The sequence below is a fragment of the Amblyomma maculatum genome, chromosome 1 (assembly GCF_055883805.1).
Source record: "Amblyomma maculatum isolate TAMU_Amacu chromosome 1, ASM5588380v1, whole genome shotgun sequence".
NCBI lineage: Eukaryota > Metazoa > Arthropoda > Arachnida > Ixodida > Ixodidae > Amblyomma > Amblyomma maculatum.
This window is the reverse complement of record NC_139344.1, coordinates 171,950,252-171,968,755: the sequence shown is the minus strand read 5'-3', so window position 1 is coordinate 171,968,755 and position 18,504 is coordinate 171,950,252. Positions and strand designations below refer to the sequence as shown.

Here is an 18,504-nt window from a genome sequence, read left to right as displayed (position 1 = left end):
AGACGGCTCCTAGTCGACTGCCGCAGGCAGCCAGTTGAGTACAGACCCGTGGTATAGGCCCCAGTCAAAATACAATTTCTGCACCGGTACAATTTGGGCTTTCAGCCGTCCCATAAGCCACCGCTAAGTCAGATGATCGCCAATTGGTATGCACAGTTGGTGATGCACATCTCGCCCATTTATCGTTTTTATCTTGGGTCATCAAAGAAGCGGCCACTGGTTGAGTGTCGCAGGACATCAGTCAAATGCAACGCCGTACTGAAGCCCCTATTGGCGATGCACTTGCTGCATGAAATAGGAATGCAACTTTCCAAGACCTTTGGATCCAGACACGTTGACCTAAGGCAACGCAGGCAGGCAAGGCTTGGTCAAGCAAGTCTTTATGTCAGGTGGTCTTTCGTATAATGCGGTATCTTACGACTGCATGCTAATGGGTGTGTGTGAGATAACAAAGCAGAGATACAGAGCGGTTAGGCCAGGAGAAACCTGTGCTTCCGCAAACTAGGATCAGCAGCGGACCCCGGCAAATAGAAGCCATTAACGTTGTCACATCATATCTTTAGAGGCAGAGCTTAAGTGAATGTCTGCCAGTAATTTTTTTTAACGCGATAGCATTGAATGCCTCTTTCGGCAGAACATCCGGCGTTTTCGGCGTTGTGAGCAAGAAACCACGGGCACGGCTGTGACAGGCGCTAGTTGGCAGGTGACAAGGCCGGATTGGTCACTGGGTTGTGTGACTTAAGAGACCGCAAGGCATGGCAGGTGCAGCCAACTCGGTCCCTCTCCTTTGAGGTGAGTGGATAAGATGGCAACTGAACCTTTCAGGGCCCTTGGGCGAAGAGCAAGACATGCTACTCATATAGGTTGCGCAAGTGCCTCCGTATACGGTTAATAAGGGCTTTATATATACCTATGGCGGCTGTTTTTTCCCATCATTGGGTTGCCTATACGACTGTATGCTAACAAATCGAATACCAGCAGTGTTAGGCTACAGTCCTAGGCTACGCAATTATGTGAAGAAAAAAAAGCCATATTAGCCCACAGTCATATAAACTACCCAATTAAGCCAGAGATCACGCGACAACCCGAACATAAGGAACTAGTGATTAGGCGAGTCGCACGCAGTATTTATACAAACGGACTATCAAGAGCACGTGCAAACTGGAGTGAATGCACATCGCGATAGCGTTATTCACGCTATCGTGTCATATCCTAAAAGGCGGAGCCGGAGCTTAAGTGTACCCTCTATTTTGTTATTCTTCCTTGTTTTTTCAATGTCGCCAAGCAGCGTTCGAACTCTTTTCTTTTTTTCGATATCGCCTTTTAAATCAACTTCCTGAAGAAACGGGATTTCGCGCCTTTTCTGATGACAATATATAGCATCTTCTCACATTTAGATTTTATTCTAGCTCCTTTTTTTAATGTTAGGAAAAATATAGAAAAACTGCAGTTAATTTCGACAAGGTACCCCGCATGTCGAAGCTAAAAGCACCAACCACGTCATATGTAACAGCGTCATAGTCATCATCATTATCATTATAGCAGTTGGAGCAGTTGCAGTAGAATAGTAGAATGCCTATATCCTAAGAGCGTTCCTTCGCGAATATGAAAACTCGGAGAGCATTTTATGGCTGTGGAACAATGCTAGCTTACTTGGACGGGAAGGTCCTCAAAGGAGGACAGATGGGGTTAGGTGTTAGGGGGCTGGTTAAGCAATCGAGATAGACATGGTGATGGTGCTGGGGGAGGAGGAATGAACATTAATAACGAACGAGTTTACGTGGCACGGCAGAAGTTTTGCGAGGTGGATGATGGGGACGAATAAGGAAGACATCGCGACAGATGACAAGTCGAGGCATTGCCCGTCGCCATCGCCGGCTGTGCCTGTTATTGATTCTGGACCTATAAGCACGACCGCTGCATCATAAAGCCATCTGCTGCGTTCTATCGAAATAGGATGGCTCTAAAGATGAAAAGGTCAGATGGGCCGTTGCTTAAATAAAACGAAGTGTCTAAACGTACGTCCGACATACCCATTCGATTCTCGTAAAGATACGGCGGACGTCGGTATACAGGCTCATGGCTATATGCACGTCGAACGCGGCCACATTCCGCTTGCTACGCGTGAATGAATCTTATCCTCTATGATATCAGCTAGCCGCGACTCTCGATGAGGTGCTACGAAAGAGTGCATCCGTTCTAACATAGATCACGGTCTTCACCCAGGATTATGTACGGCAAGCATCGCTGTCAAGCACATAGCTGCAGGCGATGCTACATACTGCACCAGCTCCACCAGCTGGCATCGAGATACGCACATTCACCAGCAGCTTTCGCTTTGCACTAAACTATCACCTCGATCTGCCCGTAATGCGAGCGAGCTATTCCTAGCATTTACGCTGTCTTAGGTCCTGCATCGACCTCCGAAGATCTAGCGCTGGCACAACACACACACACCTCGCCGTGCAGAACATTCGGCAGTCCAAAGTATGTATGTGAAATGGCATTATGCTCGTTCCTCACATGCAGACCGAGGAACCATGATGTTTCTAGCTAAATTCTTCGTTTAAATTGTACCTCAGAGCCGTGGCAGAAGACATGCCGAATCTACTAGAGGTCTGCGCTGCTACTGCGTCGAGCTGCACATCGACTCGTCGAGGCGAACACCTACTGCACAGCACCACAAGAGTGCACAACCGGAAAGCCGGAAGCGCGAATGATCTGAATTCCCTATGAACAGCAATGTTCTTTGGTATTTATGGGAAGACTAGACTAAAGTGCTTAGCCTGCATTTTTTTCTCGTCGTTGAACTTTGTGTACATGTAGTTTAAACCCTCACATGCTCGAGGTTAGTGTGACCTGACTGAACGGCCGCGCAGCTTTGAAACGAGCATGCGTCGCCGGACTTAGGTACGTGGTAGAAAATGTGCGCTGCACATTTCGTTGCCGAAGCTGACTCTTGGAATTTTGTAGAGTGTGCCATGCAAGTGATCGTTGCTACAACTACGCACCCATGTTCCCACGGCTGGCCTACCCCGAGGCGCATAAATGTTCAACCGTGGATGTATCAATGATTGAAGAGAGGACAGATTTTCACAACATTGGGCGCGAAATCGATAGCTATCAGTGCTCAGTGTTATTCTGCCTTGATCATGCACAATTCAGTGTTTCAGGTGTGGTCAGTAGCTATAAGTTTGAACAGTTCGCCTTTCAAGTCAGCGGCGCCAGCGATGGACCGGCGGAGCGATTTTCCACGCTACACCACTCTCCTGTTAGAAAGCCTACCTAGGCGGCGTTTGACATTCAGCTGCTTTTTTGGGCCCCATAATTGAAAGCAACGTCTTCAGAAACGCGTTAAATGTTAAAAAATGTATTCTCTTTAACAGTTTCACTCCAGGCTGTCAAAGCAGGCGGACGTTGATAAAACAGTTGAGCACTCCAGTCTTTAGAGATCTGTAGAATCGCCTTCAGTTTTTAAAATTATTGGAAGAGGTCACTTTCCGATCGCTGGGACATAGACCCTCATGACAGCGCTGTCACGTGAATAGGGATCACACCAGACTGAAAGCTTGTCTCATATAACATCGTTGATTTTTATGGTGCATAAGCGACTAATGCTGCCATGCACCAAGAATAAGGTTTAATGTATTTATTTTATGTGTAATGACTAAAATGTTCTTTAGGATGTAGCTTGTTTAGGAACATTTTAAGAAACCAAAAATGCAGGAAATTTGCACGTCTCTCCTAAGAACATGCTCGGATGGAAAGGGATCTGTTGCAAAATTGTACAAAATGTTTCCTCTTATTTTCTTGACTCTGGCGCACGTGTAAGATATGGTTTATTGCTAGTTCATCTCCACACTCCTTGCATTATTGGTTTGTCCTCTTTCATAAGTATGAAACTGTGTGTGAGGTGTGGGTATGTGTTTTGTGAAGATAACCTAAAATGTCCTGCATGTTGTGTTTTTGATTACTGCATGATTTCCATTCCTCGATAACAGGTTTGACAAGTATAGTTTGTAGTTTATTTCAATGTTTCAAAAATCCTGTCATTTCACTCTCACTTTTCTTTGTACAAGCTTCTTGGTATCTTCATGCAGCATATTCACCCTCTGTAATTTAGCACTGCGTCAAGGTAACCTGGTTATTTCTTTTCATCACCTTTCAAGACAGCTGTCCCGATTTCATAAAGTGTAGGGTTTCTGACGACAGGAGCTCCTTGGAAGTCATTGTAATAAATGAGATCCATAATCATGAGCCATCTAGGGTATGCATATACATATCCATCGCTCGGTGGAATGGTGTCAGTACGCTGTTACAACAGGTCTTGTGGTAACAACAACCATTGTCTGAGGTGGTCCTTTAATGGGCATTGAAATGCTATGTAACTACAGGTACTGACAGAACTCTTGATCATGTTATGTGATGATGCGATCCTTGCATACATATAGGTATACATCAGAATCTGCAGTGCACCACTTGACCATTTGCCACCAGTTTGTGTGAAAATGTATTTTTCATGCATGTTAACCAGTATTTAACAAATGAACCCTGTGCACAAGCCAAAAGTGCCACGAGCCAAATGTCACGAGGCCACACGACATGGCAAGAGCTGTTAAGTCAAGCTTACAAAGTTATATTTGAAATATGTTCTGGGACGTTTCAGCTCCGATTAAGAGGTTACTCCTAGGCCATGGAGGCATGACTGTACAGTTTGGTTAACGTGAGGCTTACAGAGGTCTATGTCAAGTTGTCTATCACATAACAGGGCAGCCTATGACCATATGCTAATGAGTATATCTGAGATAACAGAAAAATGAATTAAGGGATTAGTAATTAAGTTTGTAGAAAAGGGCATGTAAATCAACACAACAGGAATCCACAGTGGGATCTGCAGACAAGAGCCATTAACGCTGGCGCACCATACCCTTCCAAGTGGAGATTAGGAGTCTCCCTAATTTTTTGTCTGCTCAAAGCTTGTCATTTTCTTCGTTCTTCAAGGTGAGGGAGATGTGAAAATGATAGCATCGAAAATGCCAGAGACCATCGTTAACAAGGATGCTGATCCCAACAGCGTAAAAAGGAATTTCAGAAAAGATGGGTGACTAGTAATGCTGGCAACAGTTGAAGCTAAGCGGAATGGCATGAAATTGAAATGCGAAATATGCAGAGATATGTTGCGAGACGACCAGTCTGTGGTGTGCAACATCTGTCTCCGTTAGTTTCATCAAGTGATTGGCCAAAGCAGATGGGGCTTGTGGTTTTGTGATAAGTGCAGCGTAGTAGCATAGATGCAACCTTGCCCTTTAATAATTGGAGTGGAGTAAGTGCATTGTTTTGTTTTTGTAAGATGTTCATGGTTTCCATGCAAACATTACGAGAAATTTCTTCCTAGAGAATGTTTGCTGAAATGTGAAAATAATGTGCAATAAAACTAGTGTTTTCTTGTTATTTACTTTTCCTTGTATACATTAGTTCTGTGAAGGAAACCACAGGCTAGAAGGAAATGTAATGGCATGCATTTTGATACTTGGCCCCGTTGTGCTGGCTCAGTAGTTAGAATGCTTGGCTGCTGAACCCATAGATGCAGATTTGATTCCAGCCACAGCAGGAGCATTTCAATAGAGGCAAAACAATAGGCCGTCATGCACCATGCGGTGTCAGTGAATGTAAAAGAACCCCAGGTGGTCGAAATTATACCGGAGCCCTCAACTATTGTGTTCCTCATAGCCGTAGTTATTTTGGGATGCTAAACCAGATATTATATATCACATCATACTCTGAGTAAGGTGCTATTTATGGTCAGTTAATCATACACTAAATGACCAATTTTTTTCTGCATGGTACAGCAGCTGTTGTACAATTTTACTTTAGCCTTCATGAAGAATATCACACTGGCTCCACATGGCCTTCTGTTGACCATTGATATGCGTCACAATCACACACCCGAGTATGTATTTGTCTAAGGGCACCTATGCATGCAAGGAGGGGACCATTACTTTCCATTTGTCAGAACTGAAATGCATGATCTACACCATTTCTGTAATTCAACTGCCTGCTATTTGAACTGTCCAGCATTGATGCAAGTTTCAAAGAACTGCAATTAGCAAATTAATCTAAGCAGGAAACCATGCCAAGAACTGCTTCAGTTTCATCTTTAACAACTGTTTGAGAACTAAAATTAGCCAAATGTTGCAAAACATAGATGAGGGGTTACAAAATCTAAAAAACAACGCATCCTACCTGTGGCATGTAAGGTTTCACATCCTAAAGTGACATATGTAGCTATGAAGAATACTGTAGTGGAGAGCTCCAAACTAATTTGACTGCCCGGGCTTTGTACTTTGCGTTGACATCTTGCAGAAAACAGAAGCATTTGCACTTCACCTGCACCAAAGTGCGACTGCCATCACTGGCATTAAACATCACGATCTTGGGACAAGTAGCCGAACTTGCCGCTAAGATGTCGCAGCGCGCACGTACATGCTATACAGATCAACCTTTCTAGCATTAAAGCTGTCACATGCATGGCAGATATTCATCTTCAGCTTTGGACTGACAAGTTTAAAAGTGTACCATTTGTGTTTGTCTAGCATGAAAAACTAAGGAAAACGCAAAAAAAAAAAAAATGATCATATGTTGAAAAAGCACTAGTCATTAACACATAAAGCATATTCGTTCCTTTATTAATGATAAAGTGGCTTTCAACAATAGTACAAAGCCTGAACATTTAGGAAGGTGCTGTGCCAGGCAGCTATTTTACAGAAACCTGAACCATTTCACCTGTAGTAATGCGCATCTCGGCGGTGTGGGCTGGGCACTTATTTTTCGGTCCACTCCAACATGCGAAAACTGCATCATGTGCATTCCCATTTTCCGAGTTTTGAGCTCTGCAGTGCAGTCTAACAAATTGTCGATTACTTATTTTCGTCTGATTGTTGCACAGCAAAAAAAAAATGACGTGACGTTCAAGTGACGTAATCAATTCCCTTAATATAACTCAGAAATTTATTTTCAAATTATTGATTGGTGCTGCGCTGAACGAAAACTTATGATATAGAAATATACTTTGTATCAACTACTTACGACCTTGTAAACTTATTTACAGGCTGTGGGGCTCTGTACCCGAGTCACGGAAAAAGAATCTGGTGCTCAAAAGCGCCATTTGGCAACAGTGAAGAAAAAGCATCTAAGCGAGACTTTATCGACCAGTGGTCAAGCAGACGGTGCATCCATCGAGACTGTTGAAACAGGCCCAAGCGACGCACTCTGCCTCAGGCTCGTTCAAACAACCAAATTTATCGCACACTGCGACGAAACTTGTTTCTCCAGAAACGTGCAGTCCGATTGAGACAGACAAGGCATGCCTTTGTGAGGGTCCTTGCATGTCCACGGATCCCGCTGACTGGTTTCCTCTGCATGCAGACACTGTTAAATTTTAGGTCGAACAAATCCAGGATACGAGCGAATATGCTAAAAAAAAGATGAAAGGCGATTACTCTCGCTCGAAGAGGTACTTTCAGCCAGCTATAATGCGGCACCTAAGGGCTACCCACTTCAAGCAAGAAACGATTTATGCTCAACCCCGCCGGGGTGGCGCAGTGGTTACGGCGCTCGACTACTGTTCCCAAGGACGCGGGATCGAATCCCGGCCTCGGCGGCCGCCTTTCGATGGAGGCGAAAAGCAAGGCACTCGTGTGCTGTGCGATGTCAGTGCACGTTAAAGAATCCAGGTGGTCGAAATCTCCGAGCCCTCCACTATGGCGTCTCGCATAGCCTGAGTTGCTTTGGGAAAACCCCATGAACCAAACCAAACCAAACCGTTGTTCTACAGCTAGCATCAGGCTGGAATTACTTCAGAACAGACTAGTCTAGTTGTAGTCTAGTGTTCTCTTCCTCTGTAGTGAACTAGAATATTCACACAACGTGCTTACAAGAACTTAAACCTTCTGCCAGAAACGTTCGCCCCCTCTTTTCCTGCTACAGAGTTGTAGCAGCATGAGGTGGCGCCACCAGTACCATCGCTGGGGCAGCGGCTCGTCTGGCGTCGTCGCCGCCGCATAAGATGGGAACATTTGACTTCTTTTGATCGAATCAGGCAAGTACCCCAAACAAATTTGGTATTAAAAAATACTAGCGACAATATGACCTTCCTGTGCAAAATTTTAACTGCGAGGATTCCACGGTTTAGCTGGGAGAAGCATTCTACATCGCGCCTCTAGTTGTGCAACGCGCTGTAGTACATAGTACATACTACTTGCACCTCGCACAGCTCATACCAACTTCGATTTGGCTACATATGGCTACCATGTTGTTGCTACAACCACATCTCAACTACATCTGGGGATCTCGGATCCATCCGGCTTTCCCGACGGACCGACGGATCCCAAGGCCCACATCGGAGAAAAATACGTTGGGTCCGTGGGACGAACCCCACCGATCGGGTTCGTCCGCCGTACTACAGTGGCTAGCCACTGCAGCCGTACCTCCCGGGTCCGTCCGGCTTTCCCGACGACGTAAACACCTGATTGGGTCAGTCCGCCGTACCTCCGAAAAATATAAAAAATTTGCCGGATCCGTCCGACGTATCCCGAAGAAAAACGCACCGGGTCCGTCGGACGTACCTTTAAGACCATTGATCGGGTCCGTCCGACGTACCTTTAGCCACAGACTAAATAAAAGGCTATTGGAGCATCAAAATAATGCCGAAGGAAAAAAGTCTGGCTATTTGACGATTGACTGTCGAGACTGCAGTCCCTGCCGGCGCCTCTCCCCGATGTTCAAAGAAACAAATTTTGGCTAAGAACAACAATCAACACTTCCCCGTGAAATCATAGAATCCGCCGCTATCAACAAGCAAAAGCATGAGTGCGGTACTCCTTCACTTGTTTTGTTAGAAAATGAATTTTTGTTTCTTTCCGCCTAGATCTGTTTTGTGCATTCTTTTTAGTCTATTGCCTGTGTTGGTTTGTTCCGCATTCGCCTGTCGTAGTTTTTAGTCGAGTTTTTCTGTCTTTGCCCCACCGTTTTATTGCCATTAAGTTTCACGCGTCTGTGGTTTGTTTCTTTATCCCGTTCTGTTTTTCAGTTTGCTAGGCATATGACCTTTCTTGCCAGTGTCTTTTACTTGCCTTTTTCGGTTTTGTCTGCTAAGATTTCAGTGTTTTCATTCAGCGTCTTTTAGTTGTTGTTCATGTTTTCCATACTTTTTCCTATTTTAGCGCATTTACCTAATTCGTTGACTTTTACAGCCTTGCCTTTTTAGACGGAGCTTATGCCCGTGCTAATTTGTTGTTTTTGTTATTGGCCTCGTGCGTTCATTTTCGCTTTTAGCCACGTTATTTGTTGGCTCTCTTCAATATCGTTTTATCTGGGCTTCATGTGCACCCCCGTTCTGTTTCTTTGCACCTGACCCGCCCCTAACACTCCGTGTCACAGCGTCAAATGTGTTCAATATCAGATGCCGGCCGTTCCTTGGATGCTTGCTGCGGTTTGAGCTCTGATAACCGTGCTCATGCGCGCTTTTCGTGTTTGTCTGTATATAAGGCGCGGATCGGCTGTCTTCCAAAATAATTAAAGTTGTTAGCGTGCGCATGTGTGTGTTCCTCTTCCTGTTCAGTCGTCTGCTAGCGTTCTTGAATAACCAACTCGCGCAGCAATTATTGAAAATGCGAAGTCAAAAAGCAGCAGAGATTCGGCACCAGAGCGCTCTTGCAGGTACGCCGATGCGAAAAGGGTGAAAAGCTCTGTCGCCTTTCCGCTCGCTCGCATTTCGGGCATATAGTAACCTCAAGGAATGGATCTAGGCTGGGAGCTATGTCTCCAAAAGTAAATACAGGTGAGAATGCTGAAAGAAACATCTGGGTGTACATTCGGATGCAGGAATATATAGTGTTATTCGAATCAGTAAGAATAAATTAAATCAAATCAAATTTTATTTTCGGACAAGTGGATGGTCGCCTGGGCTAAAAGCAAGAAGCTCTACAAACAGCGTGACAAAAGCCCAGAAAACCCGTACACAACATAGCTGGAACAAACATCAAAAGCGATCTTGTTCTTAGTGAAGTTAGTATTAATGATAAAGTGTCATTTTATGTTTAATTTCACATTAAGAAAATGGCTTCACCATGTGCCGCAGAGTCAGCTAGAGGCCACCATATGTACAGTACTCACGGATTGAAATAGGACACTCGGAGCGCGTGGCCGTCGCTGCATGCAAGGCAGTGTGGTAACAACAGGCCGGCTTATTGGCGACCGGAAGGAGCAGTTCTGCTTTTTAGATGTTGCCCCCTCGCGCTATACCACAATGCAGCACCTTGGTTCCATGAGCATCCACGGGCGGCGCTGCATGCAGCGACGGCCACGCGCTCCGAGTGTCCTATTTCAATCCGTGAGTACTGTACCTCTACAGGCAACTTTACGGCTCATATGTATGATGTTTCTAAGCTCCTGCATATTTGTGCGAAATATTCTCGTTAAATCAAAATTTCGAGTAAAATTGTAGTTTGCGCTGGAAGTCTTATGTGAAATATTAGCTTTATAAAATTGTTATCATCTGTTCGTCCAGCGAAGACGCGCTGATTAAAACTTATGGCTATGGAGCTGTAATTTTTCGGTAGCGGCAACGGTAACACGTTAGCTTTTTTTCTAGGTAACTTAAGGCGGTAACTTTTTTTTTTTTTTTTTTAAAGCGCAACGAGTAATGTATTCAGTTCTGTATCCTTTGGTAATGCCTGCAACGCTATAAATACAAGTCAGTGACCGGAGGAGCAAAATGCTCTATAAAAAAAAAAAAAAAAAAAAAAAAAACACCAGGAATGAAACTGACGTGCGTACCGAGCGCAGGGTCGGCTTCTGGACACACTATCACCACGACCGGCTTTATTACTAATAAAGCCGGTAATAAATATTTACTAATAAAGCCGGTAATAAAGCCGGTCGTGCTATCACTAACCGGGAAGAAGAGAAGAACGAATAGGTCTGTGGCCAATTTCAGTCTCGCGCTTCACGCGATGCGCGTGCTCTGGAATACGTTCTGCGCTAGACAGCGATCCACGTCATGCTATTCTGTCCTCAGGCCTCAGGCATCGCGACGTCATCTCATCCGGCTCCTAACTTACACAACGCTGTGTTCAGCTGTGGATGCCTACCAGCACAGTTGCGGAGCCTTTGTGATTGGAGCCTAGAGGAGCCGGGATCGTCTCTTCGCTGCAGCGTTCCTGGTCAACCGAAACCTGTTTCTCTTTCTGCAGTGATGACGCAGTACCACACTACCGGCTTCAACCATCCGTGGTCGCCCCGGAGCGCCTGGCTCCCCTCCTGCAGTGCGCCGCTACAAGCCGGTAAGTGATCATTAATAGAAAAAGGTGCGTGCGCTAACCAATCCACCGCAGAAAGAATTTCTTTCTTGCAGGAGACCTGGCGACATTACTGAAGCTCACGAAGCACCTGCAACACCGAATGCATTTGCTTCGGAGCGGACACTGCCTGGTCATTCTCAATTTGGACAAAGTACCCATCACCGCTGATAGCAACTATGGGCATCGGCATGAGCACCTATTCGGGATCGGAACCTGCGCTGCCAAAAATATCGCTCTGCTGGTGCCACTCCTCGGCCACCCACTCTTCCAAGATGGCGGGTGTGCTGTGATCCTGACTACTATGTACCCGGCCTATTCCATCTCTGCTATCCATGCATTTTTAGGGCTTGCACTTCCTGCCTTCTTCAGAGCGAAAAAAGCTGGAAACCTCGCCGTCCTGGAGCGAGAATTTCTTCGGAATACATCTGTTTTCCTTCTCTTGGCAGACCCTCCTGCGAATGCGTCTGGTAAGCGGTCTACACTTGTCCCACTCGTAGTCAACGATGAAGAATTAGAGGCCCGACTCCAAAACCTCCTCCATGCTGCTTTTAGACATCTTCCTCTTGCGACAGACCGCCCTGAACGTGGGTCAGAAGCGCCTGCACCCACGTGCCTCCCTGGCGTCAGAGAAGAGGAGAAAATATTTGACGGTAAAATTCACCGGAATATGAACGTACGGAGAGGCCGGAAGTACACCGCCCACATCGAGGTGTCACCGCTATCCACGACGACCCTGATTTCAGCTACTGGTATCGCTGGCCAGCTGCTCTGGTAGAAGCCGAACATTTTGTTCGGATATCTTGCTTGAGGAGCGGCTAGGACTTGGAATCGTTCCCAGGGTGTGAAACGTGGAAAATAATATGTTGTGGAATCTAATAGTTGTATATAGGACTGACATTCGGCTCATGTGTCCCTACGTCGTCGTTTCTGGACGGTTCCAAAAGAGAGCTGGAGGGACCCCTGCCGAAGGGGGCTTGAAATGGCAGATGTGACTGGGTTCACTGTTGGCAGTTTCAACGTGGGCTGAGGTTGTGAAATGACGGCGGCAGTTGAACCGGCATCTTCCAGGCAGCCTGGTGAAGAGGCTAGCAATGGATGGAAGAGTGCTACGCCCGCAGAATCTTCAACTTGCCCGCAGGCCAAGATAGCGTACCTGCAGACTCAGGTTAGGGCACCAGCCGCAGAAGTGCCACATGTTCTGGCTGGAAGAACAATGGTTCGGGCGACAACAACAATGTGGCAAGCGCTGCCGCAGCACCCGGGTGGCAGAAAGACTCTGGCTGGAACGAGGAACCATCCACTCCCAGCTTCGATGGAGGCAGCTCCAGCTGTGGCGGTGGAGGCTCCAGTTATGGTGGCGGTAATGGAGGCCGCCCTGAGGGAGGTGGAGGCAGTCGTGCCTGCTTCAAGTGCAACCAGCAGGGACTCATGAGGCGAATGCCTGTTCTGCATAGTTATTTATATCAAAGATTGTCTCATCGACAAACTGTATGCAAATAAATCAATAATTATTACGTCCATTTTAATGGCAGTCTGACTTTACCTTCTCGGCCAGGCAATAGGGCTAGTATAAGGGTTATGGTACCTGCCTAGAGCTCTGAGCGAGGAAAGCGCTTTGGCACTCCCAGGGCTTCACGCGTACCTGGCCGAATCCGCATATCCTCTCGTATTTAAATAATTCCTCGACGCAGAAGAGTTTCAGTTAAACTTGTCTCAGCCACTGATATTCCCTCGAAAAGGCTTGCTGCTTCAAAGCATGGTTTACAACGGACAATGAACTAACTGTCTTTTATAGGCATATAATACTTTTTATTCAGTGTCATTAGCCATGTCCATTCCACTTCCAACAGCACGAAACTTCAGTATCGCCCTCAGGGTTGACCATGTCAAACAGGAGCGATAACCCAGCTGCGAACCTCAGTCACTACTGAGGTGCATATTCAACGTGACAAAGCTGCTTAAAGGAGCCCAGAAATGCTGTTTAAGCAGATTGTTCTGCGCGTAAATTTAGTTACACTGACTCTATTGGCGGTGGTCTTACCGCGTATATTGCGGTATTTATTACTTTAATTTTCTCTCGAAAACGAGTTCATGACACTGACGATGTCAACGCACAGCGGACATTTTTGGCAGCGGATATGACTACAGAGGATGGGAACTTGGCGATTTGACGAACAATAAAATCAGGGTTAAATGTGTTCATGAGTAAGTGCACGTTTTCTATTATATCTTCAAAACTGACATGTGTGCGTTCGTGAAAATACTCCAAAGTATAACAACAAAATAAACACCGCTAAAGGCTCTGGCTATTGCTCTGTCTCTGGGAATTTTTGGTATCTCTAGTACACACGGCTTTGCCACGCACTGGCGCTCAACTGTGAGGAAGTGATACTGCCTCGTTCGAACAATATGACAAGAAGATAGACTCAATTTACCATTATTTTCGTTTTATTTTCTTCTTCAAAATATTTCTTTGCATTTTTTTCTGAATCTTCTGTATTCTCTTTGTACCCTTCCGTGTTTTTGTGATGCTTTCTTCTTCGTATCACAAATAACAGTCAGTTGGTAGTGAGCGCATCATATCTGTGAACGTCTTGCCTCATTCTCTTGTGTGTGTGTTGTGTTTGTGTGTAGCTACGCAGCGGCAGAGGTCTTCAATAGCAGCTTGGGCACGTTGGTTATGCATCTTGAGGTAACAGCGCGGAACTAGGACGGGAGCACAAGATTAGAAGATGACACAACGAGTGCTGTGTCGTCAGCGCTCGTTGTGTCGTCTTCTAATCTTCCGCGCTGTTACCTCAAGAGGTCTTCAGATTTGTCTAACCAACTCGCGCACCCGCACGAAAGTACTACTGATCTGAATCTGAGGCCGGACTCACTCAAACTCACATCATAATTTGAGTGTGAGTCCGGACTCGCGACTAAGATCATGATCTGAATGTGAGTCCGGACTCACTCACGACTCAAATCATGATCTGAATGTGAGTCCGGACTCACTCACGACTCAAATCATGATCTGAATGTGAGTCCGGACTCACAACTCAGATCGTGATCTGAGTGTGAGCCTGAGTGAGCCCGAGTGAGTCCGCCGACCTATGCACACATCACATTGTGTGCACTTGTTGCGTCTTATACCATATAGTCTTCATCACCAAATAACCGGGCCTATAATCGTGCGCAGCGCCCTCTTGTAAGTCATACTTGTGACGCACTTGCTTCGTCTATGCTTTATCACATCAGCAACACCAATGAGACGGCTCCTAGTCGACTGCCGCAGGCAGCCAGTTGAGTACAGACCCGTGGTATAGGCCCCAGTCAAAATACAATTTCTGCACCGGTACAATTTGGGCTCTCAGCCGTCCCATAAGCCACCGCTAAGTCAGATGATCGCCAATTGGTATGCACAGTTGGTGATGCACATCTCGCCCATTTATCGTTTTTATCTTGGGTCATCAAAGAAGCGGCCACTGGTTGAGTGTCGCAGGACATCAGTCAAATGCAACGCCGTACTGAAGCCCCTATTGGCGATGCACTTGCTGCATGAAATAGGAATGCAACTTTCCAAGACCTTTGGATCCAGACACGTTGACCTAAGGCAACGCAGGCAGGCAAGGCTTGGTCAAGCAAGTCTTTATGTCAGGTGGTCTTTCGCATAATGCGGTATCTTACGACTGCATGCTAATGGGTGTGTGTGAGATAACAAAGCAGAGATACAGAGCGGTTAGGCCAGGAGAAACCTGTGCTTCCGCAAACTAGGATCAGCAGCGGACCCCGGCAAATAGAAGCCATTAACGTTGTCACATCATATCTTTAGAGGCAGAGCTTAAGTGAATGTCTGCCAGTAATTTTTTTTAACGCGATAGCATTGAATGCCTCTTTCGGCAGAACATCCGGCGTTTTCGGCGTTGTGAGCAAGAAACCACGGGCACGGCTGTGACAGGCGCTAGTTGGCAGGTGACAAGGCCGGATTGGTCACTGGGTTGTGTGACTTAAGAGACCGCAAGGCATGGCAGGTGCAGCCAACTCGGTCCCTCTCCTTTGAGGTGAGTGGATAAGATGGCAACTGAACCTTTCAGGGCCCTTGGGCGAAGAGCAAGACATGCTACTCATATAGGTTGCGCAAGTGCCTCCGTATACGGTTAATAAGGGCTTTATATATACCTATGGCGGCTGTTTTTTCCCATCATTGGGTTGCCTATACGACTGTATGCTAACAAATCGAATACCAGCAGTGTTAGGCTACAGTCCTAGGCTACGCAATTATGTGAAGAAAAAAAAGCCATATTAGCCCACAGTCATATAAACTACCCAATTAAGCCAGAGATCACGCGACAACCCGAACATAAGGAACTAGTGATTAGGCGAGTCGCACGCAGTATTTATACAAACGGACTATCAAGAGCACGTGCAAACTGGAGTGAATGCACATCGCGATAGCGTTATTCACGCTATCGTGTCATATCCTAAAAGGCGGAGCCGGAGCTTAAGTGTACCCTCTATTTTGTTATTCTTCCTTGTTTTTTCAATGTCGCCAAGCAGCGTTCGAACTCTTTTCTTTTTTTCGATATCGCCTTTTAAATCAACTTCCTGAAGAAACGGGATTTCGCGCCTTTTCTGATGACAATATATAGCATCTTCTCACATTTAGATTTTATTCTAGCTCCTTTTTTTAATGTTAGGAAAAATATAGAAAAACTGCAGTTAATTTCGACAAGGTACCCCGCATGTCGAAGCTAAAAGTAGAGTCCCTAGAAGTATTTGCTAGTCTGCCGTCCGAGCGGGGTTCCCTATGGAACCGGTTGGCCGCTTCCCGGATGAAAGCGCAGGGGGCGCTGTGCGCATTCGGAGCGTGGTCGCGTTGTGTACTTGGTGCTGTGGCGGTTGTGCCAGTTGTGCCGTACTGCGAATCTGCGCCGCGCTGATCCGTTTGTGCCGTGACAAGGCTCGTGCACCACGTGCACTTTTTTTCGCTCGCGGGCCGGAATGCGCGCAAATTAGCTAGCATGTGTGCAAGTGTGCCTTTTTTATGGATATGTGATCGCGTCATGTCCAGAAAACGGGGTAAGCGTGATAGCACATGTTTCTTGCCCGGGTGTAAGACCGGGTGGCGCTCGTGCAAGGTGAAATGTTCTCTCTTCAGGACACCGAAAGACGCAGGGACGAGGCAAGAGTGGGAGCGCAACATCAAGCGCGGCTGCAAAGGCAATAACATTGTTTATTGTCTCAGCTAGGGCATAAAGGAATATGCAAAACGAAAATTAAAAGGCGTAATAAATGAAAGAAAATAGACTGGCTGTGTTCTAATAAAATTCAAGAGAGAACGATGATAAGGCCCTTGCGTGCAAGCAATGTACGAAGATGGGTTGCTCGGTGAAAGGCCCACTGCCGTCAGGTGCCGATATTGTCGGCTTCAGTGGCGGGCAAACCCACAAGTGGTGAATATCTTCCTCATTATTTTGTGAGTTGCAGACAGGAAATCCTGGACGTTGATATAAATGTCGGATGATCCGGAGCGGGGTTGCCCTCACATTACTGTAACACGAATAAGCTAGTGTCGACGTTTGTGAGCGGCACTTCAAACCCTGCTTTATTGAGCGAAGTTTTAAGACAGGTAAAGGTAATTGAGATTCCACGGGATGTTACGCAACTCTCGAAGGATGCCATCTCAACTCTGTTTCCTGACACTCCAAAATACTTGTTGAAACCCCTGCCTCTCAAGAGAAAGGAGCGCAACTTGTACGAGCAAAAACAGTCAGCAGGGAGACCTGCAGAGAAAGAAAAAAAGTGCACTGATCCTGGAGCATCAGTGGAGCCAGTTGAAGAATACAGCGGTGGTGGATCGTGTGACGTACGAGCCTACTCCAGGAATGCAGAAAGCTGCATGCCACCGCCACTGGGGACAAATGTCGATCTTTCTGATGTTGAACAATGAACATTCGCATAGTGCCACTCAAGCGAGGACGAATCTCCGGAGGCAATTGCCATCGGCGAGTTCTGTTCCATCGCAGTGGTGAAGCTGCCATGAATGCTGCTGTGTCCATTCGAGGAAACAAAGTCAATGAGATAGCTGTAAAGTCGACAGAAGAGGTAATTAATTTTCTGCAGGACATTGCGAAACTCAGCTTGTGTCCTGGCAGCGGATTGAAGCCTATTACCAAGACCTTTCCCTCCTACAATGGGCGTTGCTTAATTTGCGACGAACTGTACCACTATTTCTGATGCAACATGCATATAGCCAGCAAATACTTGCGAAAGTTAACTCAGAACACCCTGTCAAGAAGAAGAAAAAGTTAAGAAACAGACTTCTATGTCTCGAGCAGTTTGCCGTACGAAGGACAAGGTGGCAAAGCTGGTAAAAGCTCTCGGTGAAATGAAAAATGAAAATGAACACCTTCAAGGACAGAGTTTGAAAGAAGTGTTAGTGCCCTTCCTCTCAACTAACAGCTGGCTGTTAAAATATGTTTTAGAGGTTGCAAAATGGAAGTCAACAAAAGTGATGGCATATTCTGATGAGTGGCTACTAGGCTTCCTAAGTACCAAAGAATGCCTATCAGCAGTTTGCCTGAAGCGCGGTGCGATTTGAAGGGCTCGGGTTCTCATCTTGCGTGCTTTAATTGTGCATGCATCCGAAAGTTTCTAGTTCTACCTACGTGTTATAACTTAGCTAAACGTCCAAAGAAGTTAAGATGAAACTATAGCGTGAATGAAAACGCCTGCGACAGCGCTCTGTTGTTCGCACACATGGTCCTTGGAGCCTAGAATGTGCGTCTAGTATAGTTCTCCATGCAAGCGCAATTGTTTGCACAAAATCCTCAGAAGTCTTCATTACAATACGGCACGGCGGTAGCTTCAGCAGGATAATAGGGTATAAAAAGCAGCTTCGTTTCTACATCGGCTCAGGGGCATGCGCTCAACTTCCCTCACGAAAAAAAAAAAAAGTCGCATCCGTGGTTATGCCAACAACTCGGCTGCGAATTCAATATTACGACTAAACTGAAATCAAAGAGCGGCGTCACATGTAGAAGGCACCTGACAATGAGCATGCAGCGAATGCATTTCGAAGCGCACGGGCGCGCGCGTCGTCTGCTCCGTCAGCAGTGGCGCACTCCGGTTCACCGCAGCGCCACCGCGGCGATCATTCAGC

The 18,504-nt window shown here is 46.2% G+C and overlaps 1 protein-coding gene across 4 annotated transcripts; it reads left to right on the top strand.

Annotated features, from left to right (window-relative positions):
- The first annotated feature begins 1,541 nt into the window (after positions 1-1,541).
- Positions 1,542-13,148, top strand: LOC146204893 (uncharacterized). Of its 4 annotated transcripts, none has more exons than XM_084589608.1 (3): positions 1,542-1,977; positions 11,253-11,342; positions 11,394-13,148. In XM_084589608.1, the coding sequence occupies exons 1-3, from the start codon at positions 1,958-1,960 to the stop codon at positions 12,133-12,135; spliced, it is 852 nt and encodes a 283-aa protein (XP_084445734.1). In that variant the 5' UTR covers positions 1,542-1,957; the 3' UTR covers positions 12,136-13,148. The 4 variants fall into 4 exon arrangements, with proteins under 4 accessions (XP_084445734.1, XP_084445736.1, XP_084445735.1 ...); XM_084589610.1 differs by having other exon boundaries at positions 11,414-13,147; XM_084589609.1 differs by lacking the exon at positions 1,542-1,977 and adding an exon at positions 2,026-2,910 and having other exon boundaries at positions 11,414-13,146.
- Positions 13,149-18,504: the final 5,356 nt, after the last annotated feature.